This window comes from Pristis pectinata, chromosome 20 (genome assembly GCF_009764475.1).
Source record: "Pristis pectinata isolate sPriPec2 chromosome 20, sPriPec2.1.pri, whole genome shotgun sequence".
Lineage (NCBI taxonomy): Eukaryota > Metazoa > Chordata > Chondrichthyes > Rhinopristiformes > Pristidae > Pristis > Pristis pectinata.
Window position 1 is genome coordinate 33,008,695 of NC_067424.1, and position 15,315 is coordinate 33,024,009.

A 15,315-nucleotide genomic window follows, 5' to 3' on the forward strand; every position below is an offset into this window, starting at 1 on the left:
AGCCTTTGTTTAAGATAAGAGTAAGCTGCAACAGTTTTCATATATACCCACATTTTCCAATCGTACATCCCCACAGCAATTTTTCCTTTCCCAATAACCTCAGCCTTTACGTCATAGTCAGGCCTATTTGCCAAGCAAACTATTTTTTCCTACGTTCTTGCTGGTGTATCTCTGAGGTTTGCTACGGTCACATCTCCTAATTTTGGGTCCTTCATATGGAAGCACTTATTCCACTGAGTATGTTTCAAATTAACATGATTGAAATCTGTAATTTGGCATATGTGAATCTGGGTCAAGGAACAAGGGGAAGGGAAATTAATGCAGGCATGTTAAAACTTTGTACTTACAACAAGCCAATGCTTCCAACAGAGACTCCAAGTCCCATAATCACATGTTTGTGTGTAAATCTAGATTTCAGTTTTGAGGTTATCAATTACTTTTATCAAATAATAAACTCTCAAACCACTCAGAACAATTGCATTTGCCTTTCCGATCTGGAGGGAAACTTTGCTTGGGTCACTATGTGCTAATTAAGTTTGATAGAAGAGGCGTAGGGGGATGAAGAAGAGGGCTTTGCTAAGCATTGATTTGTTTGGTATCAGAGAGGCGGAGGTCAGAAGGGATGGTGAAAACAAGGCAGGGGGTGGGAGAGATGAGGTCAGGAAAGTGAAGGGGGAGAAAATTCAGGATGGGTATTGGAATCCAAGATCTGTTGAAGTTTGCGAACTTTGACAAATGAAAGGATTGATAAAAGGAGGTCTGCTGCAGCACTGATGCGGCAGGGAATAAATCAGATTAGACAGTCCTCTGCCTGTTTGCAGACCAGATGTTTGAGAAGAATGTCTGTAAAGGGAGGCAGTGGTCTTTATCGAGGTTTGTCTCAAGCAGCTGCTTAACACAGAGCTTTGTGCTCTGGGCTGTTCCCAGGGATATGCACCTGTATTAAGATAAACGTGGACTGCTGCTGAAAGATCATCAACTCAGTGAAAGGTGTACTTTGGCCTGCCCGAAACCCATTGTTCTTCCAGTCCAGGGAGAGGTCCACAAGCAATGTCCAATGTACAGGAGCACACACTGAGAGTGTGCTGAAGCTTGGTGCAGCCACCAAAAAAGGCTCTGGGGAAAGACCACAGTGTCAGAGACCTGCTGCCACTGGGGCGCTGGGCTCCGAGTAACAGCATCTCAAAGACTTCAGTGAGGCAATGATTAAGGAGGAAACATTAGTGGTGTTGATGCATTGTAAGGGAATGTCTTGAATTGCTGGTACAACGAATATAGATGATGACATGTCCCATTTGTAGTTACTGTAGATATTATGAATAAAGTATATCCTTGAGGAAAAACTTTATAGAGAATGCAGTAACTCACAATTAATGGATAGAATGCTTGTTAACTTAACAAACTGTTAAGTTAGCTCTTACTGAATTATTTTCGTTGCACTTTCATTGGACTACAGCCAGTGAAAGTGAAGGCAATAGACTGTTCTATATTGGAGATGTAAGAGCCATCCTTGGCCTTCTCCACGGAGGCCCAACGCAAACTAGAGGAACAACACCTTGTATTCCACCTGGGTAGTCTACCACCCAATGGTATGAGCATCGAATTTTCCAGTTTTTCCAATTTCAGGTAATCCTTACCTCTGGTGTATTTTCTTTCACCACCCGTCCCCTCCCCCCCCCCCATCCTTCCAGTCATCTAATTTTTGACCCCTTGCCCACATCCCCCCCCACCCATTTTTGTCCCCCTCCCCTCCTGGTTCCGTCCACCTACTACCCACATATTTCACCTACCGGTTCTCTTCCACCACCACCCCCCTACCCTCCTCAACTATTTGGTTCCAGTTCTATCTGTCCTTCCCCTCTCCCCTAATGGTTCCCATTATCACCTTCTTTATTGATCAGATTCCAGCACTGGTAGCCTTTGTGTTCCTGCTCAGCACCGTCACCGTCCCCTCACCCCCCTGGCTTCATGTGCCTCTCTTTCTCGTTTTGCCGCCACTTATCATCCACCTGCCTCCATCTCCCAACTCCACCTCTCTCCCCCCCCCTCCCCCCCCTCCCCTACCTGGCTCAATCTGCCTGTAATCCTTCACCCCCTCTTCAGTCCACCCATCACCTTGGGCTCCTGCCCCACCACTCCCCCATCTTTATACTGGCTGTCTTCCCTCTCCGCTCTCAGTCCTGATGCAGGGTTTTGACCCAAAACATCAAGAATTCCTCCTCCCCTCCCTCCCCACCCCACAGATGCTGCTCGAACTGCTGAGCTCCCCTAGCAGACCATTTTGTTCATTCAACCATCCTATATTCCTAGAGTCTAGTCTGCAATCAAAATAATGACATCCACTGCACGTGCAGGGGAATCATTTGATAGAAGAATTTTGTGATAATGCTTCTGACAGTTTTCAGTATGAAACAAGATTTTTTTATTAAGAAACCTACACAGTACTCAAGCATGAATTAAAAACAGAAGTTTCTCAGATATTTCACCATCCACAGTTACTTCTTGGAGTTCCATTGGCCCTGCCAGTGAGGACATTCTTTGCAGGTACACTGAAAAGGGATGCACTGCAGCCACTGCAAAGGCTCTGTGGGGAATGACCACAGTCTAAGACCCTGCCACGATTGGACGGTGAGGGATGGATCCCTCGGGAGGGAACTTGGGCACGCCTGTAGGAAGGATGGGGGCAGTGATGGAGAAACTAGCCTGTTTATAAAGAACAGTTCTTAAGAAGCCTGATCCTCTATCATGGAATGAACGACACAAGGGAAAGACTGTTCACCTCATTCAGAAGGTTACTCTTTTACTCCAGGGAGGGTCATCTTGAGACTGAATTCTTTGTAAAGTTGATGCAGAAAGTTACACCAGAACTACAGAACCTAATCTCATGCCTGTTTGTTCACTTCATTCAAGGACTAATATCAAAAACCAGAGGAGGAGGAGGATTATTATGTTTATTTGTGGTTGATTCTGGAATGCTCAGAGTTAGGAAAAATATTTTCACTCAAGATTATGAAGATCTACTATGGCTTCCTGGGGAGTCTGCAACTAACAGCTCTCATTGTACTTGTGGAAATCTCCAGCTATAATGATCTTTTTGTTCCTTTTTTTTGGCAGAAAATAGCTCCTTGCACTCTTAAAATGGGGCACTGTTCGGCACAGTATTGCTGGGATGCAACTTGGGGCCTACTTAGATACCAAATGTTTCATTCTTCAGACTCGCACATCTCCCCTTCATGCTGCTTCTCTTGTTTTTTTTTCTTCAGGCGAATCCTCTTCCACATCTTTAAATATATCGCTTTCTTTCTTCCTGGAAGATTTGCCATTTCTTCCCTGCAAAATAAACAGGGAGTCAGAAGAAGCCATTTAGATTGCATGGACAATCTCCAAATATAGGGCCTTCTTCCCTCAACCCCATAGACATGCGAAAGACTGACAAGTGGCCTGTGAAGCGGCTATTTCTGTTAATGTTCTGAAACCAGGCCGAGGTACAACAAACAATAACTGCAAAAGTTGACCTTCCCTGATCTTTGCTCAAGCAGCACAGCACACTGAGAACCTGTGAAGAAGGGAGGCACAAATGTCAAACAGTATCCTTCTACCACTCTACAACTAAGCTGGGACCTCCGCACCTTACCTTCATTGCAAAGATTGGGAGCGAAAAAGATGCCTGTATTTATTGAAGTAGGAATGAAGACTCGTCTTCATGTAGTATTACAGGTCCCTTAATGACTACCTGAGGGCAAATAGGAGGTGGTTTAAGTGTTCCGCTGATAGTGCGACATTCTCTCAGTGCTCCAAGGAAGTGTTATGTCGGACTGTATGTTCAAGTCTCTGGAGCTGGGACGTAATCTAGCAGTACAGTGATGCAGCAGCTAGCACTGCTGCCTCCCAACTCCAGCGACCAGTTTCAAACCTGGTGCTTTGTGGAGTTTGCACGTTCTCCCCGTGGCTGTGTGGGTTTCCTCCCACATAACTCTGTTGCAGAAGGTTCACCAACCATTGGTTACCATGAATTACCTCCGGTCTGGATTGGTGGAAGGAGAATCAGAGTTGATGGGCATCTGAGAGAGAAAAGCTTAGAAGGAACATAAATGAGGACTTATAGAAATGCTCTGAGACCCAGCATAGACGCAATGGGCGAAATGGCATCTTCTGTGTCCTAAGCAGAAAGAATGCTATTTACCAAGCCTTGGCTGACATTTGAAAGAATCAAGTAATCCATCACATTTGGACACATTCATAATAATGATGTCTAGAACAGCGAGGTAATCAACACAGCATTAATTCTGCATTACCTTCAACCATGCAGTTCTGAAAACAACCGGCACAACCCTAATCACTACAGAACTATGACCACTTTGATTACTTTGCACTAGAATGGACTTTGTGTTTTTTTTCTTCTAATTTTATTCCTTCTTGTAAAAACTGGGTTTAATTTACGTTAAATTTTTATTCTTATTGTGAATGCTGCTTATAAGATGCTATGTTCCTGTGATGCTGCTGCAAGTAAGCTTTTCATTGCACCTGTGCACATGACAATAAACTCGACTTTGTCAAGAATGACTACACTTCAAAGGTAGGTAACTGACGGTACAAGGGCATTGAAATGTAATGTATAAATCCATGTCTTTCTTTCTTTGATCATTCGCCCTGTCCCCATTTCACACACCTTTAAGTCCCTGTCTGCAAACTTTTGGAACATATTAGCATAAATCTTCTTGTTCCTCTCATGATGCTCCTTCATCCTCTTCCGGCACATGACAAGCTGAGTCTTTGCGGCCTTGTTATCAGGGTTGACCTGAAGCACTTTCTGGAAGTCCGCCTTTGCCAGGTCGAACTCATTAACCGATAGTCTTGCCTCTCCACGTCTGTACAGTGCCTTCTCGTTCACTCTGTCAATCTCTAATGCCTACACATGAATAGAAATGAAGGTTGAGTTTTAAACCTTGCGATATATTTGCAATATTTATTATCACTCAACTTGTGCATTGATTGCATCTCAAGAAAGTATGAAATGCAAAAAAAATGTTTTTTAACTCCAAAAAAGTACATTACCAACAGTCATAACAATTCCCCTCTCTTAAAAATTCCAAGGACACTATTCCATCTAAGTCTGTCCAAGGTTTAAAATCTGCTCCGAAGTCTGGAGCTTTTCTTCCATCAGCTCTGTCACACTGTAGGCCACAGTACAAGAAAAAAACCTTTGTTTAAGAACTCGTGCTGGGGATGTAGAGGCCATGAACATGACTGGCATTTACTGTGCACTTTGAGTTAGCCTTCCAAAGATGGTGGTGGCTCCTCTTCTTGAACACTTCTACTCTTCGCAGTGAATGTACTCCCTATTAGGTAGGGTGTTCCAGGACTTCAGTTCAAATATGTCCAAGGCTGGATGGTGTATAGGTCTACAACAAGAGTAGGCCATTCAGCCCTTCAAGCCTATTTCAACATTCAACACTATCATGTGATGAGTGGTTTAACTCCATCCACCTACCTTTCCTCCATACTCCTTTGAACCAAAGGTAGGAAGAATTCATTGATTTCAGTTTTAAATTATACATTGAGCTAGAATCTACAGCTTTTCATGAGAAGTCAATATTTCCAGCTCTGTTTACATGACCAAACATGTCCCAAATTCTCTCCTGTATGGCAGGCTCTGACTGCCCCCTCTTGTCCTAGACTCCCACACCAAAAGAAAATTCTTGCTACTGACCACACTGTATCTAAAACCCTGAATTAGAGGGTAGCAGGGGTCTGGAATTCACTGCCTGATATGGTGGCACAGGTGATAAACCTTTATACTTATATAAAAAAAAATCCTTGTGAGTGTGTTTGGAGAGCCTGGGTAAAATCCTACAGTCTTTGGAAGAGACGAGTTCATTCCTTCTGCTTGGAAGTTGTACAGTACAACAGAGCAAGACAGGACTGTACAGTGGAGACACAATAGATTGCAGGTGCTGGAATCTGGACCAACAATCTGTTGGAGGAACTCAGTGGGTTGAGCAGCATTTGGGGGGGTTAGGGGGGAAAAGTTGGGGGGAGGAAAGGAATTGTAGATGTTTCAGGCCAAAACCCTACATCAGGACGCAGTTTCCCTTTAGTTGGGGTTGCTGATACTGGAACGCATGGGTGTTTCAGAACCAGACAGAGTAAATTACTCCCTTTTGGAAAACACTACCAGGGCAGATGCATCATGGATTTTATACTGCACTGTTCTATCAAACCCTCCAAGGACAGGTTAGGGATCTCCTTACTGTCCACACTGGTGTTATGACAAACCATGGCCAATGCATAGACAGTTAGAATTGCAAGACTTGTGGTAAAAGACATGGTACAAACTGGGACACTATTGAATCATTCACATATAATTTATCTCCAATAATTGAGCCGGATGGACAAGCAGATGGGTAACAAACTACCAGTTGACAAACTGCCTATTACAACAAGCTATCTATCGCAAGTCATCAGCTGGGCCAAAGGACTCCTGGGACAGGTGAGCTCACTGCCTGGAGGTGGGGAGGTGAGACGGGTCTTCCATCACCTGGGCTTAGAGCACGAGAAGATGCATCAGATGACAACCGGATGAGTGGGCTGGATATTTGCTCACTCATCCAATCTGGCCAGAGTCTGGCCAACACACCTCACTCACTTAAACAAGAAGTACTCCATATTGACTGCCATTTATTCCAGTGCATGAATATGCAGAGAATGGAGGGATATGGACCATGTGCAGGCAGAAGAGATTAGGTGTCATTAGCTTAATTAGTTTGGTACAACATCATGGAATGAGGGCCTGTTCCTATACTGTTCTATGTTCTATGTAATGTGCCATATTCTTCAATAGCTTTTCAGGAATACATTCAACTGTTCTTTTCAATTCACCTTGCCAGGATCAATAATTCTACAACTTGGTTACCTTTTGAGGAGAATTCTGTTATTTGAACTCTGCACTTGCCAGTGTTCATCAGTAGATGAAAAACACGATGATGCTGGAGGAACTCAGCAGGCCAGGCAGCATCCATGGAGAAAAGCAGGCGGTCAACATTTTGGGTCAAGACCCTTCCTCAGGACTGAAGATAGGAAACGGGGAAGCCCAACGTACAGGAGGAGTGATAGGTGGACAAAAGAGGGGAGGCGGGGTGGACACAAGGTGGTGATAGGTAGATGCAGGTAAGAGATAGTGATGGGCAGGTGCGGGGGAGGAGGGGAGAGCAGATCCACCGGGGGGTGGGTCAAAGGTAAGGAGGGAACAAAAAGTGGAGTAGAAAAAAGAGAGAGAGAGGCTAGGAAAGGGAAGAAAAGAAGAAGTGTGGTTGAGGGAATTACTTAAAGTGGGAGAATTCAATGTTCAGTTCATTAGATAGTTCCTGTCTTCAGTCCTGAAGAAGGGTCCTGACCCGAAACGTTGACCACCTGCTTTTCTCCACGGATGCTGCCTGGCCTGCTGGGTTCTTCCAGCATCATGGTGTTTTTCATCTAGATTCCAGCATCTGAAGTCCTTTATTTCTCTTCATTGGTAGATAATGGGTGTCCTCTTTAAAGCTGCTATGGTCTAGTGATGGGTGAATATCACTGTAAACCAGTGTGGCTCAGTGGGCTACAATACCACATTTAATCCTAAACTTATACACACATGCCCCATATGTCACATTTGAAAATTATCGCAATTGAAATAAATGGGCAGGGAGGAAGGAGAACAGATAGAGTCATATGTTTACAGAGGACAGAAACAGGCTCTTTGGTCCAATGGGTCTGAGCTGTCCATCACCCACCCATTTACAGGCACCCAAACAGATTCCACTTATTTTTTGATTCTCCCACATTCCCATCAACTTCCCTGTGGATTCTACCCCTCAGCTACACATTATTCGACTATTTACAGCAGCCACTTAACCCACCAACCTGCGTGTCTCTGGAATGTGGGTGGAAATTGGAGCACCCCACAGGAAACCCGAGTTCACAGGGAGAACATGCAAACTCCACGCAGACAGCACCCAAGGTCAGGATTGAACCTGGGTCTCTGGAGCTGCGAGGCAGCAGCTGTACAAACTGAGCCACAGCACATGCCCATATTTTCAAACTGTGAATCCCACAAGCTATACACTTCCATGTAAAAACACTACCTCACTGAGCATTTATTTAACAACTCCATTAGTTGCAAACAGTTGCACACTCCTCACCTTGTCACAGCTCTCCATAGCCTTCAGAAACTCATTCAGTTTCAGACAGCACATTGCCATGTTGAGATGCGCTGCTAAAACTAGGGCCTTGGCGCTCTGATTGTCCTCTTCCGTCAGGCCATATGCCTGGTCCAGCCACAGCACGATCTTCTTATACTGGATCTGGGCCTGCTCATATTTGCCACGCTGAGCATGAGAGAAAAAAAAAATCCAGGGAATGGGAAACACTTAGAACTATGCACAGCTATGAGGAAACTTGCATCGCTGTATCATGGGTGAGATGTGGCTAAGCTGTTTCCCTTGGTGGGTGAGTTCAGGACTAGAGGGCACAGTCTTAGAATTAGAGGGTACCCATTTAGAACAAATGAGGAGAAATTTCTTTAGCCAGAGGGTCGTGGATATATGGAATTCGTTGCCACGCACAGCTGTGGAGGCCCGATCATTGGGATGTTTAAGGAGGAGATTGATTGGTATCTAGTTAGTCAGGGTGTCAAGGGATATGGGGAAAAGGCTGGGAACTGGGTCTAGATGGGAATAGTTTAGCTCATGGTGAGGTAGCGGAGCAGACTTGATGGACCGAATGGCCTGCTTCTGCTCCTTTGTCTTGTGATCTTGTGATCATCAGAGTCAAGATGCTGAACCAATTTCAACTGCAGTAAAGAATTCTAAATTGCAGATTTTAATAATTTCCAAACAAGGCTGAACTCTTTGTTTGCTTCTTTCAGGAGATCACGTGGTTTTAGCCGAGATATTCTTCTAAAGATGATTCATAGCCACTGCTATTATGTGGGACAGACCCAAGGGACTGGAGTGTGTTTTCCTCACAATGCATAGACTAACAGACACGTGAGAAGACACAAGAGTCTGCAGATGCTGGAACCTGGAGCAACAAGCGATCTGCTGGAGGAACTCAGTAGATCGAGCAGCATCATGGGACGTTCTACACAGATACATGAGGTTTATTCTGGCATTCCCCTATTTTACTGTGGGCTGCCTCAGATGCATGCAATCATTGAAATTCAAAATACTCATGCAGCATGTTTAAGCCAATTTAATCAGAACCTCTCTCCCTTATTTGAGTCTGTTTTATTTTCCCTTGTTGAAAACTGATATTCAGTTCAATCCTTTAATTGCTCGGATAGTGAGAGGTGTTCCCTTAGGTCAAGTCCATAATACCGAACAAATTTTATAACTTGTGCTAGTTTGCCTGGTTAGCCCTGTTTTTCATTCATTAATCACACAATAATCTATTTAATCCAGAGTAGATCACGCAGGCCATTGGAAAATTAGACTATGTCAGGAGTCACACCAGCATCTCCAACTTGTAAGGTTACATAAGATATCTTTATTAGTCACATGTTCATCAAAACACACAGTGAAATGCATCTTTTTGCGTAGAGTGTTATGGGGGTATCAGCCCGCAAGTGTCGCCACGCTTCCGGTGCCAACATGGCATGCCCGCAACTTCCTAACCCGTACGTTTTTGGAATGTGAGAGGAAACCAGAGCACCCGGAGGAAACCCACGCAGACACGGGGAGGACGTACAAACTCCTTACAGACAGCGGCGGGAATTGAACCTGGGTTGCTGGCGCTAACCGTACACTACCGTGCCGTGTAGCAGTGCCAGTCGCAAGTTCACAAGTTCAGCATTGTACCATTCACCCCTCTGCTGACTGAAACTGGACGCTCCACGTTGAGAGAGCAGTCACGTTCAACAATGAGTAGCACAGCTTCTAGAACAGCTACCTCACAGTTCCTGTGATCTGGATTCAATCCTGACCTCCTGTGCTGTCTGTGTGAAGTTTGCACGTTCTCCGTGTGTGGGTTGATAGGTTAAGTGGTAACTATAAATTGCCCCCTACTATGTAGGTGAGGTGTAGAATCTGAGGGGGAGGTGGGAATTGATAGGAAATGGGAGGGAGAATAAAATAGGTTAGGGTAGGATTAGTGTAAGTGGGTGCATGGGATCAGGGGGCAGAGTGACCTGTTTCCCTGCTGTATCTCTTTATGACTCCATGAAAAAACAAGCTAGGCCTACTGAAGTTTGCCAATGTAACCTGAATTAAAAGCTCTCCTTTCCGACATCGATCTATTGCACACAGCTTCTGCTAATGATGTTTTGCAATGATCGAGGTCTGCAAAGGCACTATTGTTTAGTCCATCAATGATTACAGCATTTATATGTTAGGTGCCTTGGTGCAGGAAGCTGCCAACTCTGATTATCCTGCACCTCGCAGAGCATGGGGCTGATAGCAACGTGGGACTCCACCAGGGGAAACAGTTATACAGGGGTGATCCACACACACACACACACACACACACACACACACACACACACACACACACACACACACACACACACACACACACTCTGCATTGGCCCCCTTCCCCTGCATTTTTCTTTCCTCACCTCCATTGCAGCTGGTCTGTGGCTGCTATGGAGATGGGTCCTTCAAAGTTGGGCATTATCAGCTTGGAACAACATGGCATTTGTGAGCATTTCATGCAGTTCCTGAAAGGAAATGCACAGCTTGAGACTGCATCTTCTGAGGTGGGAAATATGTGCTTTCAAAGAAAGTATTGTCCTATTCATTGATTCTTTTGATAGGACAGGAGTTCCTGAACTGGTGCTAACTTTGCACAGATTGATGTTTAAGCCCACCTAACGGGGTCAAATCCAATTTCAAGGCAATTACTTGTTCCCCTGTCAATGTCAACCAACCCATGGGTTACAACAGGCAACTGGAGCCAAACAGAACCAACTTTCAATAAAAGCAGTTAAAATGAATAGATGGTTTTGTCGAGTCCCTGGTTCATTTAGTGTCTGTCGACACAAAAGCCACCTACCAACCCAGAGAAATTAATAAGCTATCAAAACACAGTTTTTAGAAACATTTCATTTCCATCCAGTGGAACTTTTCTGGGAAAGAACTGTTTGAAGTTCTTTCATGGGAAGCTTTCTTTAATTCAGTACTACATATGGAACATAATTTGATTTTCCTTTCTTGGATATCCCACACAGTGGTCTTAGGGCTATGAGGAGGAGCTTCAGGATGTGTTGGGATCTGCTAATGTTATTTGATGGTTGGACACTAGAGGCTGTGAGAGTGTGAGAATGCAGAGTCATTGAGTAATACAGCACAGAGGCCCTTCAGCCCAACTGGTCCATGCCAGCCAAGATGCCCATTTAAACTAGTCCCATTTGCCCACATTTGGCCCACATCCCTCTAAACCTTTCCTTATCCGTGTACCTATCCAAGTGTCTCTTAAATATTGTTATTGTCCCTGTCTCAACCACTTCCTCTGGCAGCTCATTCCAGATATGTACGACCTCTGCATGAAGAAGTTGCCCCTCAGGTCCCTTTTAAATCTTTCCCCTCTCACTTTAAACCTATGCCCTTTAGTTTCCCTGGGAAAAAGTCTGTGTGCATTCACCCTATCGATCCCCTCATGATTTTATATACCTTTACAATATCACCTCTCAGTCTCCAAGGAATGAAGTCCTAGCCTGCCCCAACCTCTCCCTATAACTCAGGCCCTCGAGTCCTGACAAAACTCCTGTAAATCTTCTTTGCACTCTTTTCCTCGTAAATCTTCACGCTCTTTAGGTGGCTAGCCATCCACGCTTATCATCCAGTTGAACAACCATTCAGGTTCATTGGAGTACAGTTGAGATCTCAAGCTAGCTTGAAAGTAATGACTGGTAAGAACCTGCTTTGTTTTTGAATGCTGTAATACCTTCCGTTGCTGTTCTGGTCTGGAGCACTGATCTGATGACACCACAGATTTTATAAGTCTCTGGGCGGAGGGAAGGATGGTGTCGTTAGTGAAGGCAGTTAAGCAGAGCTGCTATTCGGTGAATTCAGCTCATTATTAGTGAGGGCCATGGTTTCCTTACAGATGGACCATTTTCCACAAGTACCTTAAAGTAGGATGTTCCCTTCTCCTTGACAATAGCTGCTTGCTCCAGCTTCTCACGGGTATCCATTTGCCAGGATTCTTTAGCCTGTTTGGTAAAATGGAGCAGTCTAGTGTCCACACAGTTAAAACAAACACACATGCGCGCATAGACCACTTTTGCACCACGATTAATCCATGAGAAAGGAATGTCGCAATTCTACCACCTGTCCATCTCCCCCACCTCCGCCATTGGCAGAAGCAGCACAGACCACAAGAAAGATGTCATCATGCAGAGTTCAGAGCTGCTGTCTTGATGGTGGAAGTCCTGTCACTCTAAAGAAACAAGTCAAATCTGTGCAAGTTGAGAGGTGCACCACAGAATTTCCCAGATAAAACTAGTGTACACCAGTGCAGGGTTGTAATGACACAGTGCTGCGTAAACTTTTTGTTCTATTCACTTTTGGGATCTGGGTGTCCAGCAAGGCCAATATTTATTGCACGTCCCTAATTGCCCTTGAGAAGGTGGTGGTTAGCCAGCTTCTTGAACCGCTGTAGTTCAGCCTCTGTTTAAACGTAGGAGCACTGGTACAACTGACTGGCTTGCTGGGTAACTTCAGAGGATCTTTAAAAGTCAACCAAATGAAGTGGGTCTGGAGTCACACATAAGCCAGACTGGGTAAAGATGGCAGATTCCTCCCCTGAACCAAATGGGTTACTACAACAATCTAATAGCGTTTCATGGTCACTATTACTACGATCTATTGTGCTTTTTCCTCCAAATTCTAGTGTTAACATACTCTAAATTCCACAGCTTCCATGGTTGGATTTGAACTTGTGGCTCTGGACTGTTAGTCCAGACTTCTGGACTAGCAGTCTGGTAACTTCGTCACCACCCTGTTTCGAACATCCATGGTCCTTATTGCCCTGAACGTGCAGGGCTACATCTGAGAGGGCTAATGGAACATTGGCCTTCCTCTCAGTGGATTAGAACATAAAGAGAAGAAAAGTGATGATTCATAAATCCTTAGATCAGACCCCGTCTGGTGTACTACATGCTGCTTTCACCACCACGTGTGAAAGAGGATCAAAATAGAATGACGCCAGGGTTTGAAGGTTAAATGTCAGAGACCAGTTCCACAAGATTGGCTGGTTAGTCCCTTGAAATTTGAATGCTGGGTGGTCTAATTGTCATATTTAAAGTGATGAAGGGATTGGGCCAGATCCAGAAAAGCCAAACACTTTTTTTCCTGATAATTTTGCTGTGAAAATGTTCCGGCTGCAATTCTTATACACAAAGTTGTCACTATTGTTCACATAAATATATCCACTTGAATCCTTTGCAATCAACAATAATAGGTGTTCTGTCAAGCAGCACATCCTGTTTATTCAACAGTAACACCAGGCTAGAGGTGAATCATTCAAGTTTTCTCTTGCTCTCATTTCACAATGATCTTCCTTATCCACTCACCTTTTCAAAGTTCTTCAGCAAGACCTCATAGTCTAGTTCTGAGTTTGGTGGAATGTTGAAGCCTAGTTTCCCGACATCTCCAAATCCATATCTGGAACAAATGATTTAAGACTTTTTTTAAACTTTAATAAGTAACAAGACAATTATGCAGTGGTCTTCCCATGTCTGCTATGAGTCTTACATTTGAGCATTCCTCAAGCCCAATCCTTCATTATCTTGTTAGATGTTGCATAGACTGCTTTCTCATTATTGCAGTACATGGATCAGTGCATGTAAATAGCTGGGTCAGAGAGGAAGGGCTTGCAAGATCCAGTGTGTACAGAATGTTGAGCACTCCCTCTCTCTCACTTCCCTGAAGTAAATATTGTCCCAAGTGTAACAAGTAATTCCTCGCAGCTGGTGAAATTTGGACTCTGTGCTCAGTTTACCTGACAAGAAGTGATGAAAGAAATAACAAACTACATGCCCAAGTGAGGAATTTTTTTAACCAGCTAAAGTTGTTGGTATTTAACTGCCTGATTCAGAATGATCGAGGGGGGAGACTCAGCTGCAAAGCTTCTCCTGTGGTCCAGTTGCAAGTTTGATCAAGGAAAGGGCAGGAGTTGGGGGACTAGCAGAAGGGTGGGGGGTGTGGTTGTGGTGGGAGTAGTAGGAGGGAAAGGAGAAAAGTAAGAGGTAATCAGGAAAAGTGCTGCTGATTCACATTCTAGATTGATAATCATGATTTGGAGTTTTTTATATATATATACGTAGCGACTCACCGTCCGAACAAGCGAACTGGCTCGGCAGTCGGGTTGCGCGCTGTCGGAGCGGCGAGGCCCAAGATGGCTCAGGGCCTTCGTCTTCCCCGAGCGACGGGGAGAACCCGCGTGCGGGAAGAGTTTGATGACGTAGCACATACGTCATTTCCGTTTTCGGTGGGTGGGAACCATCCCTCTTAAAAGGCCCGCACAATGAGTTCTGCAGCTCATTGACTAGTGTCTTACTTTCACATCGCGGTAGCAGCCACTACATATATATATATATATATATAATATATATATATATAATATATATATATATAATATTATATATATATATATATATATATATATATATATATATATATACACACACACACTCTAAATAACTTCCATTCATATAGTGGCTTTATATAGTACTACTAGCAGAAATATTACACAAACCCAGATGCAGTAAGGAGATACTAGGACAGAGAATAAATAGCTTGGTCACTGGAGTAGGAGTTAAGGAGAGTATTAAAGAGAAGTAGAGAGGCAGGAGGATTTCAGGAGGGAATTGTAAACAAAAAATTTGTTGAAACTCTTGCTTTGTGATGAGCAAGAATCTGTGAGTAGAGGAGCACAGAGATCCCAGAGAGATATAGGGCTGGAGGAAATTGTACACACTGGGAGGACGAGTAGGATCAGGGTGGGATGATCCTGGACCAATGAAAACGAAGACAATTTGCTCAGTTGGGAAAAACATTGACCAACAAGTAAAGAGGAGATATATGAACAGAGCTCAATGCAAGATAGGATATAAAGAGAAGGGTCTTAGATGAATTCTTGGTTTTGGAAGGTAGAAAATGCAGGACTAGCTAGGAATGCATTCAATAGTCAAGACTTAGAGTTGACACCTGCATAAACAGGGGCTTGAGCAACAGTTTTGCTGAGGTTAGGGCACAGCCAGGATAAGTTATAGAAGGAAATAGGTGTTCTTATTGACGACACAGTACAAATCTCAACTCAGAGATTTCCCTAAACTCTGGA

At 44.1% G+C, this 15,315-nt stretch overlaps 1 protein-coding gene across 2 annotated transcripts in view; it reads right to left on the reverse strand.

Annotated features, from left to right (window-relative positions):
- Positions 1-2,404: 2,404 nt before the first annotated feature.
- The window catches only part of LOC127580972 (peptidyl-prolyl cis-trans isomerase FKBP5-like), a 143,711-nt gene continuing 130,800 nt past the window's right edge, over positions 2,405-15,315 (reverse strand). For both annotated transcript variants that reach the window (XM_052034982.1, XM_052034981.1), the window contains exons 6-10: positions 13,547-13,637; positions 12,101-12,184; positions 8,178-8,363; positions 4,670-4,909; positions 2,405-3,330 (exon numbers count right to left, since the gene is read on the reverse strand). In XM_052034982.1, coding sequence (XP_051890942.1) covers positions 3,232-3,330; positions 4,670-4,909; positions 8,178-8,363; positions 12,101-12,184; positions 13,547-13,637 — 700 coding nt within the window. In that variant the 3' untranslated portion in view covers positions 2,405-3,231. The remainder of the gene's footprint in view (positions 3,331-4,669; positions 4,910-8,177; positions 8,364-12,100; positions 12,185-13,546; positions 13,638-15,315) is intronic.